This window comes from Acanthaster planci, linkage group LG21, assembly GCF_054643075.1.
Source record: "Acanthaster planci isolate LZ-2023a linkage group LG21, COTS_SCS, whole genome shotgun sequence".
Classification (NCBI taxonomy): Eukaryota; Metazoa; Echinodermata; class Asteroidea; order Valvatida; family Acanthasteridae; genus Acanthaster; species Acanthaster planci.
Genome location: NC_141797.1, coordinates 8,446,699 through 8,468,416, shown reverse-complemented (window position 1 = coordinate 8,468,416; position 21,718 = coordinate 8,446,699). Strand labels below are relative to the sequence as shown.

The 21,718-nt window shown below is 42.2% G+C and overlaps 3 protein-coding genes across 8 annotated transcripts in view; 2 read left to right on the top strand and 1 right to left on the bottom strand.

Annotated features, from left to right (window-relative positions):
* The window catches only part of LOC110990376 (uncharacterized), a 30,226-nt gene extending 25,488 nt beyond the window's left edge, over positions 1-4,738 (top strand). The window contains exon 33 of the mRNA XM_087131465.1: positions 72-4,738. Coding sequence (XP_086987591.1) covers positions 72-1,236 — 1,165 coding nt within the window. The 3' untranslated portion in view covers positions 1,237-4,738. The remainder of the gene's footprint in view (positions 1-71) is intronic.
* LOC110990372 (uncharacterized) lies at positions 4,589-13,328 on the bottom strand. Of its 5 annotated transcripts, none has more exons than XM_087131105.1 (10): positions 13,174-13,328; positions 12,037-12,201; positions 11,232-11,345; positions 10,339-10,446; positions 9,902-10,009; positions 8,591-8,698; positions 8,142-8,249; positions 6,586-6,759; positions 6,144-6,252; positions 4,589-5,322 (listed from the first exon to the last, which is right to left on the bottom strand). In XM_087131105.1, the coding sequence occupies exons 1-9, from the start codon at positions 13,223-13,225 to the stop codon at positions 6,155-6,157; spliced, it is 1,035 nt and encodes a 344-aa protein (XP_086987231.1). In that variant the 5' UTR covers positions 13,226-13,328; the 3' UTR covers positions 4,589-5,322; positions 6,144-6,154. The 5 variants fall into 5 exon arrangements, with proteins under 5 accessions (XP_086987231.1, XP_086987230.1, XP_086987232.1 ...); XM_087131104.1 differs by having other exon boundaries at positions 4,589-5,318; positions 13,174-13,327; XM_087131106.1 differs by having other exon boundaries at positions 4,589-5,318; positions 12,145-12,201; positions 13,174-13,326.
* Positions 13,329-15,266: 1,938 nt separating this feature from the next.
* Positions 15,267-21,635, top strand: LOC110990375 (uncharacterized). 2 transcript variants are annotated; one of them, XM_022255350.2, is made up of 7 exons: positions 15,267-15,419; positions 15,954-16,010; positions 18,179-18,286; positions 18,605-18,712; positions 19,154-19,285; positions 19,613-19,715; positions 20,564-21,635. In XM_022255350.2, the coding sequence occupies exons 1-6, from the start codon at positions 15,293-15,295 to the stop codon at positions 19,702-19,704; spliced, it is 624 nt and encodes a 207-aa protein (XP_022111042.2). In that variant the 5' UTR covers positions 15,267-15,292; the 3' UTR covers positions 19,705-19,715; positions 20,564-21,635. The 2 variants fall into 2 exon arrangements, with proteins under 2 accessions (XP_022111042.2, XP_022111041.2); XM_022255349.2 differs by having other exon boundaries at positions 20,560-21,635.
* The last annotated feature ends 83 nt before the right edge of the window (positions 21,636-21,718 follow it).

The following is a 21,718-nucleotide window of genomic DNA, read 5'->3' as shown; positions in this document are numbered from 1 at the left end:
ATGATCTGTGTACATGTATTTCAATTATGATTCCCAATCATAGATTCATTTTAAAAACTTATCTGTTCCAGTGTTGTTGATGACTACAGACTTTGTTGCGACTTTCTGCGAGATATACGGGACTTTGAGATTAGCAGCTGCCAGACCACGCAGGCGCAACCCCCACTCAACCTCTGTGGGTCGCTCATGCAGAACGACGGCCTGCGCGCGTGCATGTGGGTCCTGGCGATAAGTGCCGTCTTTGGTAATCTTGCGGTGATCGTCTGGAGGCTTCGGCATTGCGAGGGAAACTCCGCCAAGAAGACCCATTCGTTCCTGGTAGTCAACTTAGCGGTCTCGGACTTCATCATGGGGGTGTACATGCTGATCATCGCAGCCGCCGACATCCACTTCGGGGAGAGTTACTCCAAACTCGCGGCTGGGTGGCGGGCCAGCGTAGGGTGTAAGATTGCCGGCATCCTGTCGGTTCTCTCCAGCGAGGCCTCGGTGTTCTTTGTCACCCTGATCAGCCTGAACTGTCTCCTCTGCGTCGTGTTCCCTTTCAGCAAGTTCCGGATCCGCGAGGAGTCTGCCCGCGTGGTCGCCTTGGTGGCTTGGGTGGTGATCCTCTGCCTGAGCGTAGTGCCGACCCTGGTGGTAGACTCTAACTCCGACGTCTACGGTCTGTCCGACGTTTGCATCGGGCTGCCCCTCACCACAAAGGCCGCCGGGGTCCGGCTGGAACCAAGCGACATCGACAACCCCTTCGGGGACGACGAAGCCTTGCAGATCGTCTCATCGACCGGCCGGAAGCCCGCCTGGATCTTGTCTATCGTCCTGTTCCTCGGAGTCAACCTCACCTGCTTCCTGGTCGTGCTTGTCTGTTATGTCGCCATCTTCTTCAAGGTCAAGCGGTCGGTGCGCAAAGTCAAGAGGAACTCGCACCGGGACCGCGAGATCAGGATGGCCGTCAAGATGGCGTTGATCGTGGGCACGGATTTTGTCTGCTGGATGCCGGTGATCCTCCTTGGCATCCTGTCCCAGACCGGGGCGGTGCATGTTGGTGCTGAGGTCTTCTCCTGGATCGTGGTGCTCGTTCTGCCCATCAATTCCTCGCTCAACCCTTACCTTTACACAATCTTCTCTTCTGTTATGGCTCAGCGCAGCGTGCAGTCAAGCTCAGAAAAGCCACCGACTAAACCCTCAAAACAGAAGTCAGGATCAGTGGAAACAGTGAACTCACACCTTTCAGGATAGTATCCGAGTTAGGAATCACCAATCACTATTACGATGTGTATACAAATACGGCGTTTTTAAACCCTCGCTCACTTTTTTGACGCGTTCCACCCACGAAATGTTTACTGATGTTTATGTGGCAGAGCCAGAAATGTTTATGTTATTAAGTACACGTTTGTACATAGAAGTAGTTCCCCTTTAAAATGTTTAACTTTAGTTTAGAGTTCTTGATTTTCTTCTAGTAGTGTGCCCCCCTGTTTATTTGTTTAAGCCCTGGCTTCCCCCATATAGAGTTACCACATGGTCTGGTCACACTCAGTGTAGCAGATCAGCAGAGACCAGTCACCTTCACATGTACCTATGTATTGTTCCTCCTAACTGGAGTGTGGTTCTCTGCTTGAGTCCTATTCTGCTAGGAGTCAGTGGTGAGTTTCTAAACTTTTCTTTTTCATGTATAAAGTTAATTTTCCCCTCTGTCCCCAATATTATTTAGTTTCTAAACCTTTTTTGCCAAGGTGTTCTTTCTGCTTATTAGTTTTCTGAATCACTAGAGTTTTCCTAAGTTTGTCTAACTTTTATGCCTAGAAACACACTATAAGCTTAAATATCATCTTTTAGATCTATACTTATTTGATTTTCTCATATTTTGTTACCTTTCTTACTCTTTTTAGTTTAGGAATGTTAGTGATGTATAAGTATTTCCACCCATTTGCCTCAGAACATGCTTTTCTTTGTCTTCTCTTCCTTAGTTGATTGTTTATTTGGACTTGCCAGGGGATTTGAATACTTAATGAGCCCCATAGACCTGTGCACATTTTCAGTTTTATGATGTGTTAATCCCTGCTCTCCTTCCTGTTCTTTGTAGTTAATGCACTAGAAATTTTGTTGTTTCTTATACATGTATGTATGTTTTCTACTTCTCTTGTTTTCCTACAGATTGAAGTCCGAGTGTAAACTCATAAGGTCCATTTTTACGTACTGTGTTGGGTTTTGGTTTTGGTTTTGGTTTTGAGTCTTTTAAAGTCTTAGTCTTCGGGTGGTTTTTAGTCCTTGAGTCATTTTTGTTTTTTTTTCATTTTTCCTGTACTTTTTCATTAATAAATTATTTTTTGTCCCTTTTTTTTTGAAGTCAAATATTGGTGTCTGAGTCCTTATTAATTCAGTTTCCTGCGACTTTTCCTTCAAAGATCCTTGGTTTAGTTAGAGTTTTTTGTTGTTTTGCTAATTCCTCATAGTGTGTCATTTTTCCCTGTTACATTTACACTGGCATGCGATTAGGCATAAGTTTAAAGGCTAAGCAGATTTCTCAGAGCTCAACGTGTAACATGGAAAAGTATTTAAACACAATCCTCAACACATTTCCTTTGGAAATGTCTTAAGTTAAACGTGTTTAAACGTGAACCCAGAAATGTATGCGCCCACAGGTTAACAAAAGGCAATTAAGCTAAAAAAATTTCTAAACGATCAGCGGGTGAGACTCTAACAGATTTTGTTTCCAGGATTGACAATTTCACAGCGATATATTTCTTGAGACAAAGCCACGTTGCCCTTTCCCTTCGATTCCCGTTTCCGTCGGATGCATTGCCGCTTGTAATTACACTTTGAGCAGCACTGATCAGATAGTATGTCGTCAGTTTGTAGGCAAGGAATCCCCGGAGTGATTGAAAATCGCATATGTTGCTTTACTACTAAATCAAATCAACAAAGTGGATGAGTAGATTGTGCCTTGCAGTGACCATGTTGTATTTCTACGTGTACGTGATTAATTGAATAGCCAAACCTGTTAGAAACACAGCGTAGGCAATTCAGAGGCCTGAGAATGGCTTCAAGAATTATGGAAACTGCAAAGGAAAATATTGAAATAAGGCCAATTAATAATCATTTTGGCATTTTTGCATTTGCAAGTTTACTGCTGTAAAATGCGGCTCAAACTCAACGGCCCAGTGAAATCGAAAAGATTTCTGTGTCTTTGTACTGGCTACGTTAGTACTCTGACTTTTACCAGGTGTTGGTTGGCCTGTTCGGAGAGTAAGCCATGTTTGAAAAACAAAATTCAACAATATTAGTCAGTGATCCAAATTTGATAAGCGAGTCAAGAAAACGAGCTTATAATGTAGTAATTTATGTGTACGGGGGTATGTGCTGCCCCCAAGCGTCTGGACAGCTTCCGCGGAGACTGCACAGCAGATTTAGTTTGATTCCATGACCTGATGATTCCTGACGACTCTCGATAGAATCTTAGGTCAATATCACCCACGATTAGATATAGTCCATGACGCAACGTGTCAAGGGTCACCAGGGAAGTCCCGTCTGGGTTAGGAGCTAGTTCATTTCATGTATTTCAGTTTCAGGATGTACTTTTCACGATACACAATGGCACGAGATACACAAGGAAGTACCTGTTGACACTGGGGTCGAGTTCGGGCGGCCTGTTCTTGACACGATTTTCTTGTTCTCGCGCTCGAACAGCAGGAACATGACCCAAGAACGCTGTTCTCGGAACAGGATCACACACCACCTCCTCGTCAGGGTTTTATGGGAACACACACGAAAAACTCGTTTCGATTTTTTGAACAGGTGCAAAAAGTAGACTGGTGGCTTAAAAAGCCAGAGACAGCAGGAAGTTTTGTAAAATTAACATCGATCATTTTCCGTAACACAGACAAGACTGTTCCTGTTTAAATAGAAAAGAATTCAGCCCAGTTATCTAAACAGTAACTCTCGAATAAGGTACATGTACGTCGCCATATTGCATGCTGCTTGACACTAACTATCAGCGACAACCGGGTGTATGTTCCCGGCCTTCAAGCGGCCAACCCAAGAACAACGAATCACGCTGTTCGTTAACATACGAGAACAAGCCGCCCGAACTCAGCCTAAGACAAACAAACACAACTGAACAATATTCAATAACCACCCCCCGCTGGGTTGTCCGAAAGAAATCTTTTTTTTAGGTGCAGGCGATGGGGTGCGATGTTCGGCTTTGTCGGTCACGTTGATTGTGCAGTGTTTATCTCTTCAAACAAAACGAGCCAATGACAGCGGCCGACGTTAATACACCCACAATGACCACGCCTGTATCCTTCTTAATTAAAAGTGATTTACTCGTGCATATCCGCTGACCAGTAGGCCAACGCGCAATTGCACTTAGAAGATACTATCTGAATGTGGACGACGACGAATTCGGAACATTTCGAATATTTTCGGGAAAGGGAAGATTTCCTCGTTTTTGTCAGGTACCCATTTGGGGGACACTTAACCCCTGAATTGAAAGAGATGGTAAGATCCCTTGCATCTGGGAACCAGACTACTCTAGATACTGAATTGAGCAATGCACCAATCCACAATAAATGAACAAACTTCTAAACAAGACTAAGCATTCCTTTTTAACTACTTTTTATTAGCTACATCTCTAAGAATTTGAAGTCACTTATTTGAAACTGAAGTAACAGGACTAAAAGAAGGGAAACTGAATGATGATTGTGATTTGTTACTGCTGATTAAAGGAAGAAAAATTCATAAACTCTAATTTAGGTGGTCTTAAACTCTGATTTTAGGTCTTAATGGTAAAGTTGTTCTGTAATAATATCCACGCACTATAACCCAACCATAACGGCAGAGGATAGAATCCACCTCGTCCCCGTGAGAGAAATATTCTCTCTTGACCTAATGTTTCAAACCCCTCCAAAAGGGTGGCGTAAATAAAGTTTTCATGCATGTCATCTTTCGGGCCATTCTTGTTTTGTTCCACAGGGTATGCACAGAGAAATCTCCTTGTGCAAAGCAAGAATTAGCCTCTTAAAAGGCTACCACGCGAAGCCTCTCTGTTCTGTTCCGAAGGAACAGGTGTGAGATGGTTATCGCCCTTAAACATAATTCAATCCAGACGTTTGGGTTCTTTGTAAAGATGCGTATAAAAGGTATCTGGTCATTTCATTTTGAGTAATGAGTCTCCAACAAGTTGTTGAATCATTTTTAAAATTACCCACACAAACTGGAAAAAAATGGATATAGCTTACTGCTTGCTAGAAGTTAAAACTAAGACAGAAATAATTTGATATTCGGATTGTCTGTTCCAGCAATGTTGTCATCTCAGTCCAGGGCTACCTTCGACAAGAGCAGAAAAGACAGAAAAGCAGAGGAAATAAGGAGCACATCAGGGAATTGAAAAAATAAGCGCTTGCTTGTGTGTTGTGTTTTACGAAGAATCTATATTCCCAAGTATTCAAATGTGGCAGCGAAGGTATCGCGGTTTGATGGGGGGGGGCAGACCCCTTCACCTACTTCTGGTGTTTATTTCACTTTTTATTTTTTATGACTGCAATCCTATAAAAAGATTTACCGCAGGAAATATTTCCTTTTTTCTCTGAAATGTGAAGGCACGCAACCAAGAGTCTTCGTGTCACTGGGCAGAAGTATTCTCAATAAACACGCACGATTAAAATGAATCACATGATTGAAGAAAAATGTGTTGAGGTTTCCTGCGGTGTTGTGAGGTTGTGAGCTCGTCTCAATCGTCTAGAGGCTCCACAGTGCACATTTAGCTGGGAAGATTACCTAAAAGTTCCTTAAAATGTTAATTGTTCAACTTGAACAAACACATTGGATAAAATTACACGCTTAATGAAAACAGAAATTCCACGACCCATGAAGTTTTGGCTAAGCATAAGCTCTCTTTTCTTTGCAAACTTCTTGCGGAAATTTGTCAGGCATTCGCAATGTGCAAAGCAGGACTTAACGCCTGCCCAGGCAAGAAATCATACTTAATGCCCTCAGTATGTGAAAAAGTGAGATCTGGAGGGGGCTTGTTTCAACTTATGGGCGTGCCAAGAATCAGCCAACTGAAGTTCGACGAAAACCTTGGCTTTGACGTAACAAGAAAGACGTTAGCAGTGACGGTAGGAGATAGGACACTCCACGTTGCTTACCTGTCAAGATTTCACTTGCGCAGAGCCTTCTTCGACGGCCTCGACTTGACCTTTCGCATCATTTTGTTCCGTCCTGTCTTGGTAGCTCTCTTCGAACCGCCAAAGATATCTATGTAATTAACACCAAATCTGCACAGTTACTGTATCGTGTTGGACACCAAACAGAAAGAGTAGATGTGCCGCCCAAAACTTTTGATGAAAGGGAATTATGACATCCAACCACCTCTAGGCAAACTTACAGAAAGTTGCAGCAAGATTTTGACCCAAAAAATGCTGCTGTTACATTGTATTGCCAATTTGCCTGTCTAAACAAACGCTGATGTTGTTTAAAATTATATAACGTGGTGCTTGGAAATAATTTGATCTGTTCCTTAAATAAAATCACTAAGGCCGCCTCCATTTTTTTAATTTAGCCAAAGTCGTTGGCGATCCCATGACTAACCGCAGACAAATTGAAACTCGTCCTCGCCAAAAGTGCAGTCAGCCTCACCGTCGCACAAGTCGAAGTAGGTGATGCAATCGTCGCTGAAAACGCACGGGAATTGACCGGCTTGGCAATTTGCAATGTAAGGTTGGTACGCCGAAGAAGTAGGGTACGCAGTAGTGGGTAAGTCAGCTTAATTAATTTAAATGAAAGTAATGAGAGGGAGTTTCAAAAAGTCAGCTGTATTCGAAAGGGGACCAGTGTCCGAGAATCCATTTTGCATACACATGCCCTTTCGGGCGTATAACAGGACTTTCTTGTACATCCTGTATTATGAAAACTATTTTGGGGATTCCGACGCGAATTTGAAGAATAAACACTCCCAAATCTTCAACCTAAACAAAAACAAACAAACACCCCAACAAACAAACAAACAAACAAACAAACGAAACAAAACAGAGGACAATTCGAGTTCTTCGCGCACAGGGCGGGTTGGTGCAAAAATCCTCCGTCGACTGTTTCCCACAATGCACTGGAAAACAAAGCCTCTCCGAGGCGACCTCTTGGCAATGTTAATCGCCCGTATTCAAATGCGTTGCTTCGAGTCACTGTTATTTGCTCTCTGACAAAGAATATTGAGTTGCTGCTCTCTGCATGACAGTAACCAATTCGACGCTGACCAATACTTCATATAGAAAACGCGTATTTAAAAAAAGAACGCAGTCAGACCGCTATATTATTTACATATTCAACTAAAAAGATGCTGGGGTGAATATGTTCCCTCAGACCCCCCTGGATGTGGTATAGCTTTTGTGGCAGTAATACAATTTATGGGATACTTAGGTTTTCATTGGCCCGTTGTATATTGAATAAATGCATTGCAGCATTGTACGTTACAGACGGGCCAAAAGTGTTATTCACGAAACTTAGGGTAGGACAACGTACGTAAGGCTTGCACCTGATCCGACTACCCGCCGCTACTTATAAGTAGAGTTGCACACCAAATACGCCATGCTATGAGTAGGTCGGTATCGTAGGATCGTGGCACGGACTAAGTTCGCCACACTTGTAAGCTAGACAAGTTTTACCTTGTACACCGCAGCAGTAACTTTTTGTGGTGTGGCAAGTGGGGGTGCTTCTCATGCCAGGCTCACAAGTGTGGCAAACATAGTCCTGCTACGATCCTATGATACCAACCTGCTCATAGCATGACGTATTTGGTGTACGAGCCCTACTAGCGGTGGGTAGTCGGATCGGTTGCAATTAATTTGCTAATTTATTTGCCAATTTATTTTCTTTTTTAATTTTAAAAGCAATGGTATTCAATGTTTGGTGTCTCTACACATTCGCAGAAGATTTTCCATCGTTGGATTATAAAATTGCTTTTACACTGACGCCCCTAGGCCTAATCGTCATGACTCGACCTTCGGGTCACGGGGTAGCTACCGAATGAACTGAGCAGAAACTTTTAGTTTTTGAGTTATCTTATATCTGTTTATCGTTGACTTCCTGCAGCTTGGAAAACAAAAAGATAAGCTGCAGGTGCTCGTAGCCTTATTTCAAGCAAAGCTTACCGCAGCCGATCTCGTCCTCTCCCCCGCTGCAGTCTGTCCATGTGTCGCATTTAAAGCTACCGGGGATGCATGTTCCGTCGTTGCAGGTAAACTCATCAGACAGACAACCTTTTTTGAGGAGTAAAACAAGGGAAAAACGACAATGTCTAACGAATATGGGCGATTCACAGAACATTGTGCGACCAAGACGTTGCCATGGAGAGTCCATTTTTCATGTTTACGAAACGTCAAAAATGGCCGACCCTCTGCGATTTAATTTCAATGAATGTAAATTAATCAATAGACAATGTATTGATCAGGCAATCCGTGCTTCAGAAAAAAAACACGCCATTTTATACTTACCAACACCGGTACCCTAAACACTCCTGAATCTTCAACCCAGACAAAACAACAGCGGAATAATTCAGGGTTCTCCTATCGGTTGCAACGCTCCATGAATTCACACTTACCGCAATCGGCCTCGTCTTCCCCACCAAGGCACATCAGATTTCCGTCACATTCCATCTCGGGAAGGATGCAAATGCCGTCGTTGCATTTGAAGTCAAGCGGGTCACAGGCTGTCGACCAAACACAGAGACAAGCTTGAGGAAAGCTCAGCAAAATGCACAACTATAAAACCAATAAGGTCAGAGGGTTGTGGTGGGGGGTGGACCCGACTTCAAATCTTTCCAAGGCAGAATGTGATATAGTTGCTCAACTACTGAAGCGATTGGCAAGCGCGTTTTGTGTGCAGCGTCAGTTGCGTCAATTCTGATCGACGATTTGGTGGCAATCATGCCGGGAATGACCGATATCCTGAAATTTCCTGGCTGCAGAAATTTTGGAAACGAGACTGGATGGGGGTGCGACAACACATCAAGCTAAGAGATATGGTCATGTAATATGTACTTCTATAAGTTTTTCTCCAACAGTTTGTCTACATTTTGACTTTGTGGGAAACTGGGCCAGCTGTAACCCGAAAATGCGATTTTCTCTAACGTTGTATCTACGGGTTGTATCGGCCTTTAATATATTGACCTTTCTAAAGGTATTTGTAAATTTGATCGATTCTCTGGCATATTCCATGACAGGTTTACCCAAATATCGAAACATAAAAGCATGACTGCCACACAGAGACAAGCTTTAGGAAACTCGTGTGTATTTTGCATCGAGCTCACGCGTCCAAAAGACTCATTTTGTCAATTTTCTTTAGTTGGAAATTCGGCTGTTTTCCCAAATGTGATGTTTTTCTCTAACGAACCGTAACAGGAGGAAGATAGTATCAAGCGGGTTCTACCATAACAAGTGGGTGATGAGAATTATTTCCCCACCATCTCCTGTGATTGTCATCCTTCGTGGGGCTTCTACCGGCGTTTGCTATATACACCTTTCTTATGTTAAATTAGTACCTTCATTTGCAGTTACAAGAACTATCACCTAGGTGAGTGTCGAGTGTTACTTTGTACTGAAAACACTGTATTATCTATTTGCCAATTTATTTTCTTTTTTAATTTTAAAAGCAATGGTATTCAATGTTTGGTGTCTCTACACATTCGCAGAAGATTTTCCATCGTTGGATTATAAAATTGCTTTTACACTGACGCCCCTAGGCCTAATCGTCATGACTCGACCTTCGGGTCACGGGGAAGCTACCCGAATGAACTGAGCAGAGACTTTTAGTTGTGAGTTATCTTATATCTGTGTATCGTTGACTTTATGCAGCTTGGAAAACAAAAAGATAATCTGCAGGTGCTCGTAGCCTTATTTCAAGCAAAGCTTACCGCAGCCGATCTCGTCCTCTCCCTTGTTGCAGTCTATCCATTTGTCGCATTTAAAGCTACCGGGGATGCATCTTCCGTCGTTGCAGGTAAACTGATTAGACAGACAACCTTTATGAGGAGTAAAACAAGAGAAAAACGACAATGTCTAACGATTATGGGCGATTCACAGAACATTGTGCGACCAAGACGTTGCTATGGAGAGTCCATTTTTCATGTTTACGGTCGACAAAAATGGCCGACCCTCCGCGATTTAATTTCAATGAATGTAAATTAATTAACAGACAATGTATTGATCAGGCAATCCGTGAAATCACGCCATTTTATTTTTACCAATACTGATACCTTAAACACTTCTGAATCTTCAACCCAGACAAAACAACAGCGGAATAATTCAGGGTTCTCCTATCGGTTGCAACGCTCCATGAATTCACACTTACCGCAACCGGCCTCGTCTTCCCCACCAAGGCACATCGGAATTCCGTCACATTGAAACGAGGAAGAGATGCAAATGCCGTCGTTGCATTTGAAGTCAAGCGGGTCACAGGCTGTCGACCAAACACAGAGACAAGCTTGAGGAAAGCTCAGCAAAATGCACAACTATAAAACCAATAAGGTCAGAGGGTTGTGGTGGGGGGTGGACCCGACTTCAAATCTTTCCAAGGCAGAATGTGATATAGTTGCTTAACTACTGAAGCGATTGGCAAGCGCGTTTTGTGTGCAGCGTCAGTTGCGTCAATTCTGACCGGCGATTTGGTGGCAATCATGCCGGGAATGACCGATATCCTGAAATTTCCTGGCTGCAGAAATTTTGGAAACGAGACTGGATGGGGGTGCGATAACACATCAAGCTAAGAAATATGGTCATGTAATATGTACTTCTATAAGTTTTTCTCCAACAGTTTGTCTACATTTTGACTTTGTGGGAAACTGGGCCAGCTGTAACCCGAAAATGCGATTTTTCTCTAACGTTATATCTACGGGTTGTATCGGCCTTTTAATATGTATTGACCTTTCGTTTTATAGTTTAGGCGTTCATCCGGCGTTTTACAGAAATATCACCCTTGCTGAGTGTCGGGTGTAAAAAAATTGCAAGGTTATTTTTAATATTCAAAAGGAGCCATAGTGTCACTGGGTATCAACAGAGGTGTACACAATCAGTTGTTGACTTAGCTGCAGGAAATGCCTCCTCAGGTCACGGGAAAGTTCGCGGAACGAATCGAGAGAAGACTTTTGGGGTACGTTATATTGGTCAATAGCTGGTTATATGCAGCTTGGGGGAAAACAGATAAAACTGGCCGCTGCTCCTAGTCTTATCTCAAGGAGCACTTACCGCAGCCGACCTCGTCCTCTCCCCCAATGCAGTCTATCCATTTGTCGCATTTATAGAAATCGGGAATGCAGCTTCCGTCGTTGCAAATATAAGACGCTTCGCTGCAGTTACCCGCTACAGATAGGAAATGACAAAAATCGTGACTGTTTTCATGAATGCTGCAATTGTCGACTTAGGGCGCATTCTCCTTGACCTCATCAGTAATCCAAAAGACAGTAAAATGGGTGCACGCCGATTAAACACTTTTATATTGGAAGAACCCGTCTTGGCAAGACTTGAGTAGAGACTAAAGGGCAGCGTTTCAGGGGATTCATGAGTCTTTCTGATTCAATCGGTTCAGAGATTCTTTGATCCTTTTCTGGTGTGCACGAAGAAACCCGGCTTCCAAAAGAGCCGGGTTATTTTGGCCCATCTCACAGCCGGGGTGGAATTGGCTTCCCAGCTAAAAACTCGGCCGTGCCGCGCTTGAGTCATGTAAGACTTGGTGTGCACACGCTCCTTGTCATTTCAAGGGTGAAGTTTGAACTCAGCCCGTGTGCCAGTGCGCTAACATCGAGCACCGCAGAGGAAGAAGTATACATTTTTTTTTGGCTCACCCGTCTCGGAAACATGCGTGCTACGCGAGAACGGCATGTTTGATTTTCACAAATGGGAGTCAAAATGACCTCAAAGAGATATTCTATACTAAGTCATAAAGGCTATTCTGGAAAATGCATTGCAGTGATATCGGGAAAAAAGTTGATGGGGTGGATCCCCCGGCTCTTTTAGGGTTCCATAAGGTCCAAATAAGTTACGTATATCATACAGGATTGCTGACGCTTCATTAGTTCATGATGATGCGATGGTGAGTGTTGCTCAAACGTCCTTTCCTTGTCTGTAAACTGCCTAGGTTTATTGACACGAGGGGACTTACATTGGCGGAGTTGGTGGCGCCGTTGGTGAACCTTTGGCGGACGAGACATACAGAGTCCTGAAACAGAAAGAACTCGGACAGGTGGAATTTGTTTCCTGAATACTCCGTTCGAACCTCAGTATTTGTACCGTCATGTTGGTTTGTAGCACATGTAATCCGGTCGTTTCAAGGACTCGACCCTTCGCACCTAAGCATTGTCAGTATAGGTTTTGGAAGATCGATCTTTCTGATGTTGTTAATTAAAAACGAAATGTCACATTCAATGCCAAAGAAGTCAGATACCTGTAAAGAATATTGATGATTTGTTAAATGTGACCCGCTCTGCAAAAAGGGTAATAAGACACGCGATGACACAACATGTTATGAGCTGTTCTATTTGGAGAGGGCAAAATTTCTTCAAGAACGTGATTTTGTTTTTTCCTTTCATAGCTTCTATACATTTATATATTTTCGGAATGTGTGACTACAAACATGGATACTGATGAATAAAGATTAAAAATTGATCATTCTGTAGGAAATCCTACAAAACACTGCATTTCCAAGTGCTACACTTTCTGAGCTTTTTCTCAAAAAGTGCTTTTATTGCATCCGAAAGTGTGGATGTCTGTATATCTCCGGAACGCAACTCACTACAGGGGTCGTTTATATACCAAAATGTAGCTTTTGATGTACACAATCCAGTCACATCAAAAACTCCTAACCTGAATCTGGCGACTTATTACCCATTTTTCTGGAGCCAGTCATAAAATATTTCACTGTACCCCTCGAATATTACAACCAGACCAACGTTTTCTGTTGCAAATGAAACTACTCGACAGTCCCAAAGAAACATGAAACACTCGTGCAAATGTCTAGGGATGATACATTGCAGAAAACGATCAGGCTGCACTGTGTTGCCATCATAAATATGACGATTCAGCGAAGTCTTCCATGTGTCCTGTAGTCTTCAGTTCAACAGTGAAAGAAAATACAACATCGCCTCGTTTACGCGGACCATATTCACCTGAGCTACAACCAAAGCTGACTTACCAATCAGAAGCGCTCCGAGGAGCAGCGAGAACAGGAGGCTTGGTGCTTGCATGGTGAGATGTGATCGGGATGTGGCTTAGTATTCGCCGTCCAAACCCCGGCAGTTTTATAGGATTTCTGGCGTGTCCGTCACGTGTGGCCTTCGTCGGCGATGTGTACTTTTGGTTTTATTCCAGTTACTTATTTTTCCATTATTCCCGATTCCTGGCTTGTATTTAAATAATCGACCTGGTGTCCATTTATACAAATATTGGCTTGACTTCTAGTCAGGATTCGTTGATGACTCTTTCAAACAGAGCGTCTGCAATAAGTAAACTTTTGGTTTCAACCGAGATCATAGTTTCTGTTATCGCCTTTAAACCCATGTTGCAGATACCCGCTGCTCAGGAGGTAGTGGCATCAATGTGTCAGCCTGGCCAATTTCTTTGTAACTTTCGAGCCACACTTGAGGTCAGGGTTTATTTTTATATCTGAACATTTTGCCACAGGCATTCCTTTCTTTTGTGTGATTTAAATAAAACAAATTATTCACGCCGACAGTGATATGACGGCGAACTTGATATACACAAAATAGCGAAACTATATTTCTGCGTCAACACTCCTTGGATTTCTATGTATCTGTGTGTGTTGTTTTTGTTTAGATCAATGCAAAATCAACGGTGCCATTCGTTACTCTCAAAAAGTAAAAAACCCACTCTTAAAAACAGTGAGTCTCTTTTAAATCTACATCAGTTGATTGATAACCACTCTACAAAGAGTGGAAACCACTCTTAATTAAAGAATCTAAAGAATAAAACCACTTCAAATGTGTGAAAATCACTTTAAAATGTGACTCATGTAAAGGACAACTGTATTTCGAGTTGTCATTGATTTTAGAGTAGTTTTACACTCTTTTGGAGTTAGTTCCAAAGAGGATTCACTTTTTAAAGAGTTTTTCATTCTTGCATTTAAAGAGTTACTTTGGGTATTAAGCTTTGTCAGTAGATTGTTTAAATGTATATCACTACTAACTTTAAATTCGGGAAACTTGAATGATTATGGGGCCTACAGCGACGGTATTCGTATAAATTTATTAACTTTTCATATTTTGTCTACTCCCGCATATAATATTTCTACATGCCGGAGGACACATGATTTCAGAGGAAAGAAATTAATACGAGAGATTCGCAATAGAGTGCGCCATCAAGAGTTTCCCTCAGACAGGACACTTTGAAAGTTTAGGGTCGACATTCTGCCTTGACTGAGAGCACTTCGGTACGTAACTTAAGGGTGTTTAATTGATGGAGTCATTCTCTGCACCACCCAAAATCATCAAATGACTACCTAACACCCACTCACCACAAACAATATCGAATGTTCGTCCAAGAGAAACAAAAGCAGTTACTGAGATGCCGAGTGGCGTACTGCATTGTGAATAGCCCGTATTGCTTTATATTGTGATGTGAGAGCTGGTTTAGAATTGCGAACAATACCCAACTTGAATTCAGGCCAAAACATACTCTGGTATTTATTGGATAACATCTGCTGCTCGACTATGAAAAGTTGCTGTTATTTTGGTAATCAGTAGTGCCATAGGCGAGTTCCGAAGCTTCCCTGAAGTCCCGCCAGCAAGAAACAAAGTTTACATGCCACAAATTTCCCCAGCTGCAGGTCTGTTTGCTGCTTATTCCCTCAAACATTTAACTTTGAGACATCTCATCGTTTGCACTCCGACGTTCCAACAACCTGCCTTTCTGTTGCACATGAACTAACAAACAGAAATCACACGAATTGAAAAGGGCACTCATTGCAAATTCCGCTGAGAACTATCAGAAGTCCTGTCAAATGTATGTTGAGAGTCCTTGTTTAATTAAATTGAAACACAAATAGCGAAGGGAAGGTTTAAAACTGAAACAAAAACTTAAAAATACGATGACCCCAGTCGAAACCAAAAGTTTGCATGTTGCAGACGCTCTGTTTGAAGGCGTCATTAACAAATCCTGATGCGCAGTCAAGCCAATATTTGTGAATTTACACCGGGTCGATTATTTAAATACATGCCAGGAATCAGACAAATGGAAAATTATAAACCGGAATAAAACCAAAAGTACACAGCACAGACGAAGGCCATACAAGACAGATGCGCCAGAAATCTTATAAAAGCCGCCAGGATTTGGGTGGTAGATACCAAGCTGCACCCCGAGCACATCTCACCATGCAAGCACCAAGCCTCCTGTTCTCGCTGCTCTTCGGAGCGCTGCTGATTGGTAAGTCAGCTTTGGTTTAATTCAGCTGAATACAGGCCACGTAAACAGGCGATGTTATATTTTCTTTCAATGTTGCCCTGAAGGCTGCACACCACTCGGTAGTCTTCGTTGTCCATATCCCAGGTATGGCAATTTGAACGCATTGCAACCTGATCCTTTCCTGCAATGTTTCCCGTACGATTTCGTCATACTTCCCTACTGTTTTTTAGGACGTATTAGAAGTTTCTTTTGCAACAGAAAATGTTAGCTTGGCTGTTATTTTCTATAGTAAAAGGAGAATTTCACCCTTCACATACAATCTTTACTCATCTCTGTAGCTTTTTTGGCACCGGAAGTGAACTTTTTAAAACAACATCATGAAGGTGTATGTCCTAGCACCTATTACCAATGCTAAGGTACTATGGGTCGAGTCACTGTGGTGACTGGCTTACATGTACATGTATTAAAACCTGCAATGACAGTAGAAAGACACAAGTCCCACCACGGTATATAGTCATGAAGTAAATTTCAACGGCCCGAGTTCTTCTGTTTCAGGACTTTGTATGTCTCATCCGCCAAAGGTGCAGCAACTGCGCCACCAACTCCGCCAAGGTAAGGTTCCGTCATCACAATATTTACCAATTTACAAATTGAGAAAGGAACTAAGATTCAGCCATAAACACAATTGCATGCACTCAGCAATCCAGCATGCCAGTTTAAAACTCAATTAAGTTGTTAAATTAACGTGAGGCGAAAAACATATGACAGTTATATAGACTATTATGAAACGCATTGATTTTGTTTCTGGTATCACAAAGAGTTCAAAGAATGTCTGAACCGAGTTAGACGAATATATTATTTTTATATTATTATTTTCTTTATATGTTACAAAAGTAATTTGTTAGAAAGATAGAAATTGTCTACTCTACATTAAGGTAAAGCTATTTCTGGAAACATTTCATGAAAGTACGAACATAAAAGTTCTGTGTAGGCACAACACTCACTCGCAAAAACATCTCAGGAAGATGGAAGATATAAACAGTGTTGTGGTACTCGTACTCGAGTACTACTCGACTACCGTTTCAGAGTATTCGTGTCTTACTTGTACTCGAATTTCTGACTACTCGTACTCGAGCAACAGTTCTTGTACTCAGCCTGCAAAATACTGGAAATAAATTGTACTCAAGCATCACGGTACTCGTACTCGATTAACATTACTCGATAAAAATCAGTTAATTCCCGTAACTACCATCGAAATACAACGGTACAAGAAAATCGACCCTCGCAAACCGATATTCGATAAGGTCCGACAAACACAAGGCCTACACATTCGCCATCTTAGCCAATTAGGAACGCGAAACGCCGGTATATTCCTAGTCTTGGTTCAACGATCTTCCTGTTTATTCCGTGACACGAATCATCACCAGATGTAGCGGTGAGAAGGGGCACTGTCGCTGTGTATCGCCTTGTAAACTACACGTACACCGCACACTGCATGCAATAACATAATAGAGGCATCGCGAAAGACGTCTTGGGTCCAAGACTAAACTCAATTTAGTTGTAGCTTGTCTGGTTCCCGGACCTGACACAGAATCTAGAATATAAAAAAACACGGGCATAGGAATATGAAGTCTGGAAAGCAGACTTCACCGTCTACATTTACGCGTTGGTGTTGCGCATGCATAATGCATCCCGAGTCGGAGTCGTACTGGTCATGTACATTTTACATAGCCACGTGCATAAGCACATATCACCAATCACAACTCCATTGTGATATTACTTCGGAATGTAACTTACGTTTGTTTGTTTGTTGGCATGACAATCATACATAGTTTTAAGCTGGTAACCTTTTTCTCGATGCCAGGTTTTGACACTTTTTGTGTGTTTGTTGTTTGGCAAATTTTGTACTCTGTAAAATTGGGCCATGCATCAATGACATTGGTGATTTTTCTCTTAAGTTGCCATATTCATGTTGTCATCATGGTTGTTTTGTGTTTGCCAAGGAGCCTGAGCTACATATACACAGTTTTAGGACTAAATATTACCTACTTTACCTAAACATACTGATTTGGGGATGCTATGGCAGATTTCAATAAAAACAATCAGTTGCAAAAAGGTTTATAGATCAATTATTCACATTCATTTAAACAATTTTGACACATAAATTTGACTATTTACCCAGACTTAATTAAAGTACTCTGACTTGTACTCGTAGTTAAAAGTACTAGTACTCGGATGTACAACATCTCGTCCTTGATTAACAGTTCTTGTACTCGGCTGGTAAAGCACTCAGACTTTCAGGTCCTCGGAATTTAAGTGCTCCGGAGTACTCTGTACTTGAAAAAAAGTTTTCGACTACAACACTGGTTATAAATACCCGACCACTGGTAGCCAGGGAGAGTCACTTTAACTATACGCCTCCCCCATTGAGGGATGTCAAAAAAGAAATGTATGTGTTTCGATTATGGCCAATACATGCTAATTGTCAAAATGTCAAACAAAACATGGTGGAGAAAACAAGACGCTTTTGACTTTTGAGCTTATGGCCTTGTTTTTTTCTGAGGCACGGATAGCCTGATCAATCACACATTCCTTGCATTGTCTACATTAATATTAGTTACAATTAAATTGCGGCGAGTCGACCATTTTTTGTCTACCGTAAACATGAATGGACTGGACTCTGCAATGCAACCAATTGGTAGCACAATGTTTTACGAGTCGCCCACATTCGTTAGACGTCGTGGACAAATCGTCGTTCCCTTGTTTTTCTCCTCATACAGGTTGTAGCTCTGATGAGTTCGCTTGCAACGACGGAAGCTGCATCCCTGACTACTGGAAATGCGACCAATGGGACGACTGCAGCGGGGGAGAGGACGAGGCTGGTTGCCGTAAGTGCTGTTTGAGATAAGGCTACAAGCACCGGCTCTGGGATTCATTTAAGACAAAGTACGCCTTTATTGCTTTAAAACGCTCTAGGCAGACCTGAACCCTTTTAGTGTCACGTGGGGTAAGCATTTATACTGCAACAAATCAACTAGTATAAAAACCAATTTTTTCGGTGTTATCAGATGAGCCCAATAAAATGTGTTGGTCTTACACAACAGGTGTTACTTTCACAACTACAAATGCAACAATGTACTGGAGGCAGTAAAAAGTAACACCAAGCGTGTTGAAATAATCCCCTGTCTGCTGTCTTTTCCATCTAGCTTGTAGGTCTGATCAGTTCACCTGCAACGACGGAAGCTGCATTCCTGGGTCCTGGAAATGCGACCAGTGGCTAGACTGCAGTGAGGGAGAAGATGAGGACGGCTGCGGTAAGTGCTGCTTGAGATAAGGCTACGAGCATCGACCTCCTGTCCCTTCTCCATAACCTTCACATCACTGCATCCACGTTTTCCACATTGCGCTGGCCACCAATAGGTGGCGTGGCTGATAGCCCTTTTTATTTCTTGTATGAAAAAGATGACGATTTCTTTACCATGAAACTACTGGTCTAGCTAGGAGAAAATAGGTTCATCCGATTCAAGATATTCACACATTTTTCTTTATCGATAATATTGAATATTGCATCCCCAGCCGTTGCATTTGTCGAATTAGTGTCAGAATCCTCGAAAGAGTTTCCATATAAAGGGAATTAAAGTCCCACTCCATGTACAATGGGTTCTCGAAAGCTGGTCATCCTAATTCAAGCATACGGCTAACTTGTTGAAAACTCTTCGTTTGAGCTGGCTTACCCATTTCTGTGTACCCTTTAGCCGTTCCACCTCACCCTGGAAATTGCCCCGGCTACCAGTTCCAGTGTTTCTTTAGCTATGACTGCGTCGACTACACAGACTTGTGCGACGGTGAGGACGACTGCAGTGCAGGCGAGGACGAACTTTTCTGCGGTAAGTCTTGGGATCGCAAATGTCCTTTTTAGGCAAAGCTTTGGAAGCGGGCTCAGTGCTCTGTGTTTGGAAAACATTTAAAAATGTCAAGTCTAAAAGTAAATAATCTCAGCGTGTGATATAGATGAACAAATTGCCAATACAAATGCAGCGCTAACATAATTGTGCTAAGCCAAAACACTGGCGCAATTTCTGTAAGTTCGCCTTTTATAGAAGTGGTCGGGTTTCATCATTTCCTTTCAGGCAACATTTTAAGAAGGAATATCTGTTTGATGTCCAACACCTGATACACTATTAATCTGTACGTGTTCGGTGTTATCTACATAGATATCTTTGGCGGTTGGAAGAGAGCCACCAAGACAGGATGGAAGAAAATGGCGCGAAGGGTAGGGCACTGGAAGAAGGCCCAGCGCGAGTGAAATCTCCACAGGTAAGCCATGCTCGTGAAGTGGTCGGTCTCCCACTGTCACTGCTGACCTTCCATGTGCTCACGGTCAAAACCGAGGTTTAGATCGAGTTGCAGGTGGCTGACTCTGGGCAGACACATCAGTCAACAGAGGCAAAACTTCGAACTTTGTTTTCTCTACCCGAACCATACTGGGATCAGTACGGCTGATTTCTCGCACAGGCAGCCGCCAGTCCAAGTTTGCGCAGCTCGACTGCCTTGCTAAATGTGGAGAAAAGAGAGCTTATGGCTCACTAAAACTTCATCATCGGTCGTTGAAGGACTGTACTTCTGTTTTTATGTGAGCGTGTAATTTTATCAAATTCTTTTGATCGAGTTGAGAGATTCGCATTCTAAGGAATTGTAGGAAATCTGCCCCGCTACATGTACACTGTGGAGCGACTATACGAATGAGATGAACTCTCAGCTTCGTGACACTGCACGAAATCTCGTGCCTCGGGATTTGTTGCTTCATTCACGTGACGCATTTTGGGCATGCGTGTTTATTGAGAATATTTCTGTATTAAAGTACAACGCAAGAAAATCCTTGCTCGAATATTTCACTTAAAAGGGAATTACCTCTTACCCGTTATTCTTTAGAGGACTGCAGTCAAGAGATATCTGTTTAAAAATACTAAGTTACTGAAGCACCGGTATTGGGTCAAAGAGCCTGCTTCCACTCAAACGCAACACCTTCGCTGCCGTATTCGAACAGTTTGAAATGCAAGCCCTTTGTAAAGCTGGAAAACATAAGCCTGTGCTTATTTGTCAAGTCCTTCAAATGCTCTTTATTTCTTCTTCTTTTGTTTCCTTTCTGCTCTTGTTGAAGGTAGCCGTGAACAGAGAGGACAACGTTGCTGGAGCAGACAATCGCATTATGGAATAGTTCCTTTATTAGCTTTGACTTCCAGCAGACAGTCAGCTGTAGTTTCCCTTTGCTTTTTTCGCTTTGTGTGGGTTATTTTGAAATGATTTAACAACTCGTTGGAGACTCGATATACATAATAACATTGCCAGATACTTGTGATGCTAACTTTTACATACAAACTCAAATGTCCGGGTCAATGTTATAGTCTTACCCCAAGACAGCTTTTGCTGTTTAGGCCAGTGCAGCGTGCAGGCGTAATGCGTTGGCGAGACCGGCCGAATAGCAGTACCAGGAGAGGGCGCTGTATGTGAATACAGCGCCCTCTAGAGACGAACTGCCAGAAAACCAATCTTGTGAAATCCGATAAGTTTATCCGAAAAAAAATCAAGCATACTTCATGAGCTTCAAGTTACCCTGAATCATTACGCGTGCGCACGGAATATTCTTCCAGTGTGCATGGAGTGTGGTTTTCGGCAGTAAAACCAGTTTTTGGGTAAAACTAGGTTGGAAGGCAATAACCATCTCACACCTGTTTCTTCAGAGTATACGTATGCTTACGTAATCATTTTAGTTGTGTGCCATTTTGAATAAGTTTGAAATATTAATTTTAGATACATTTCACCAAAAGGTGTCATGTACTGCAGAAAGGGAATATGCCTAAAAATGAAACTCGTCAAAGTTTTACAACAATAGACAACATCTTCATTGAAAAACTGCATGATTTCAAACTGAAACTGTGCCGTTATTCTTGAATTCCAATCTGCATGCTCGAGACTCTCTGCCTGAAGATTTAATAGGATAGGAGAAAATATTTCTCTCATGGGGACGAGGTAGATTCTACCTTCTCCCGTTATGGTTGAGTTATAGTGCGTGGATGTTATCACAGAACAACTTCACCGTTAAGACTTCCTAAACTCTGAGTTTGCGAAACTTTCACCAATGAGTAACAAATCATGATCGTCATTTTCTTTCTCTTTCGTCCTTTTGCTTTGCGTTCTAAGAGATGTAGCTAATAAAAGAGATAGTTATAAAGCAAATGTTTTAGTCTTGTTTGGAAGTTTGTTCAATTGTGGATTGTTGCCCATTTTGATTCAGTATCCACAGTAGTCTGGTTCCCAAT

Excerpts from the sequence above, each read along its gene's own strand:
- LOC110990372 (XM_087131105.1), bottom strand. The coding sequence starts at position 13,225 with ATGCAAGCACCAAGCCTCCTGTTCTCGCTGCTCCTCGGAGCGCTTCTG. Across the intron at positions 11,346-12,036 it reads AATGAAGCGTCAGCAATCCT|CGGGTAACTGCAGCGAAGCG; the intron begins GTATGATATACG and ends TCCTATCTGTAG. Across the intron at positions 8,699-9,901 it reads AGAGGACGAGATCGGCTGCG|CCTGTGACCCGCTTGACTTC; the intron begins GTAAGCTTTGCT and ends TTTGGTCGACAG.
- LOC110990375 (XM_022255350.2), top strand. The coding sequence starts at position 15,293 with ATGCGCCAGAAATCTTATAAAAGCCGCCAGGATTTGGGTGGTAGATAC. Across the intron at positions 16,011-18,178 it reads GCGCCACCAACTCCGCCAAG|GTTGTAGCTCTGATGAGTTC; the intron begins GTAAGGTTCCGT and ends CTCCTCATACAG. Across the intron at positions 18,287-18,604 it reads AGAGGACGAGGCTGGTTGCC|CTTGTAGGTCTGATCAGTTC; the intron begins GTAAGTGCTGTT and ends TTTTCCATCTAG.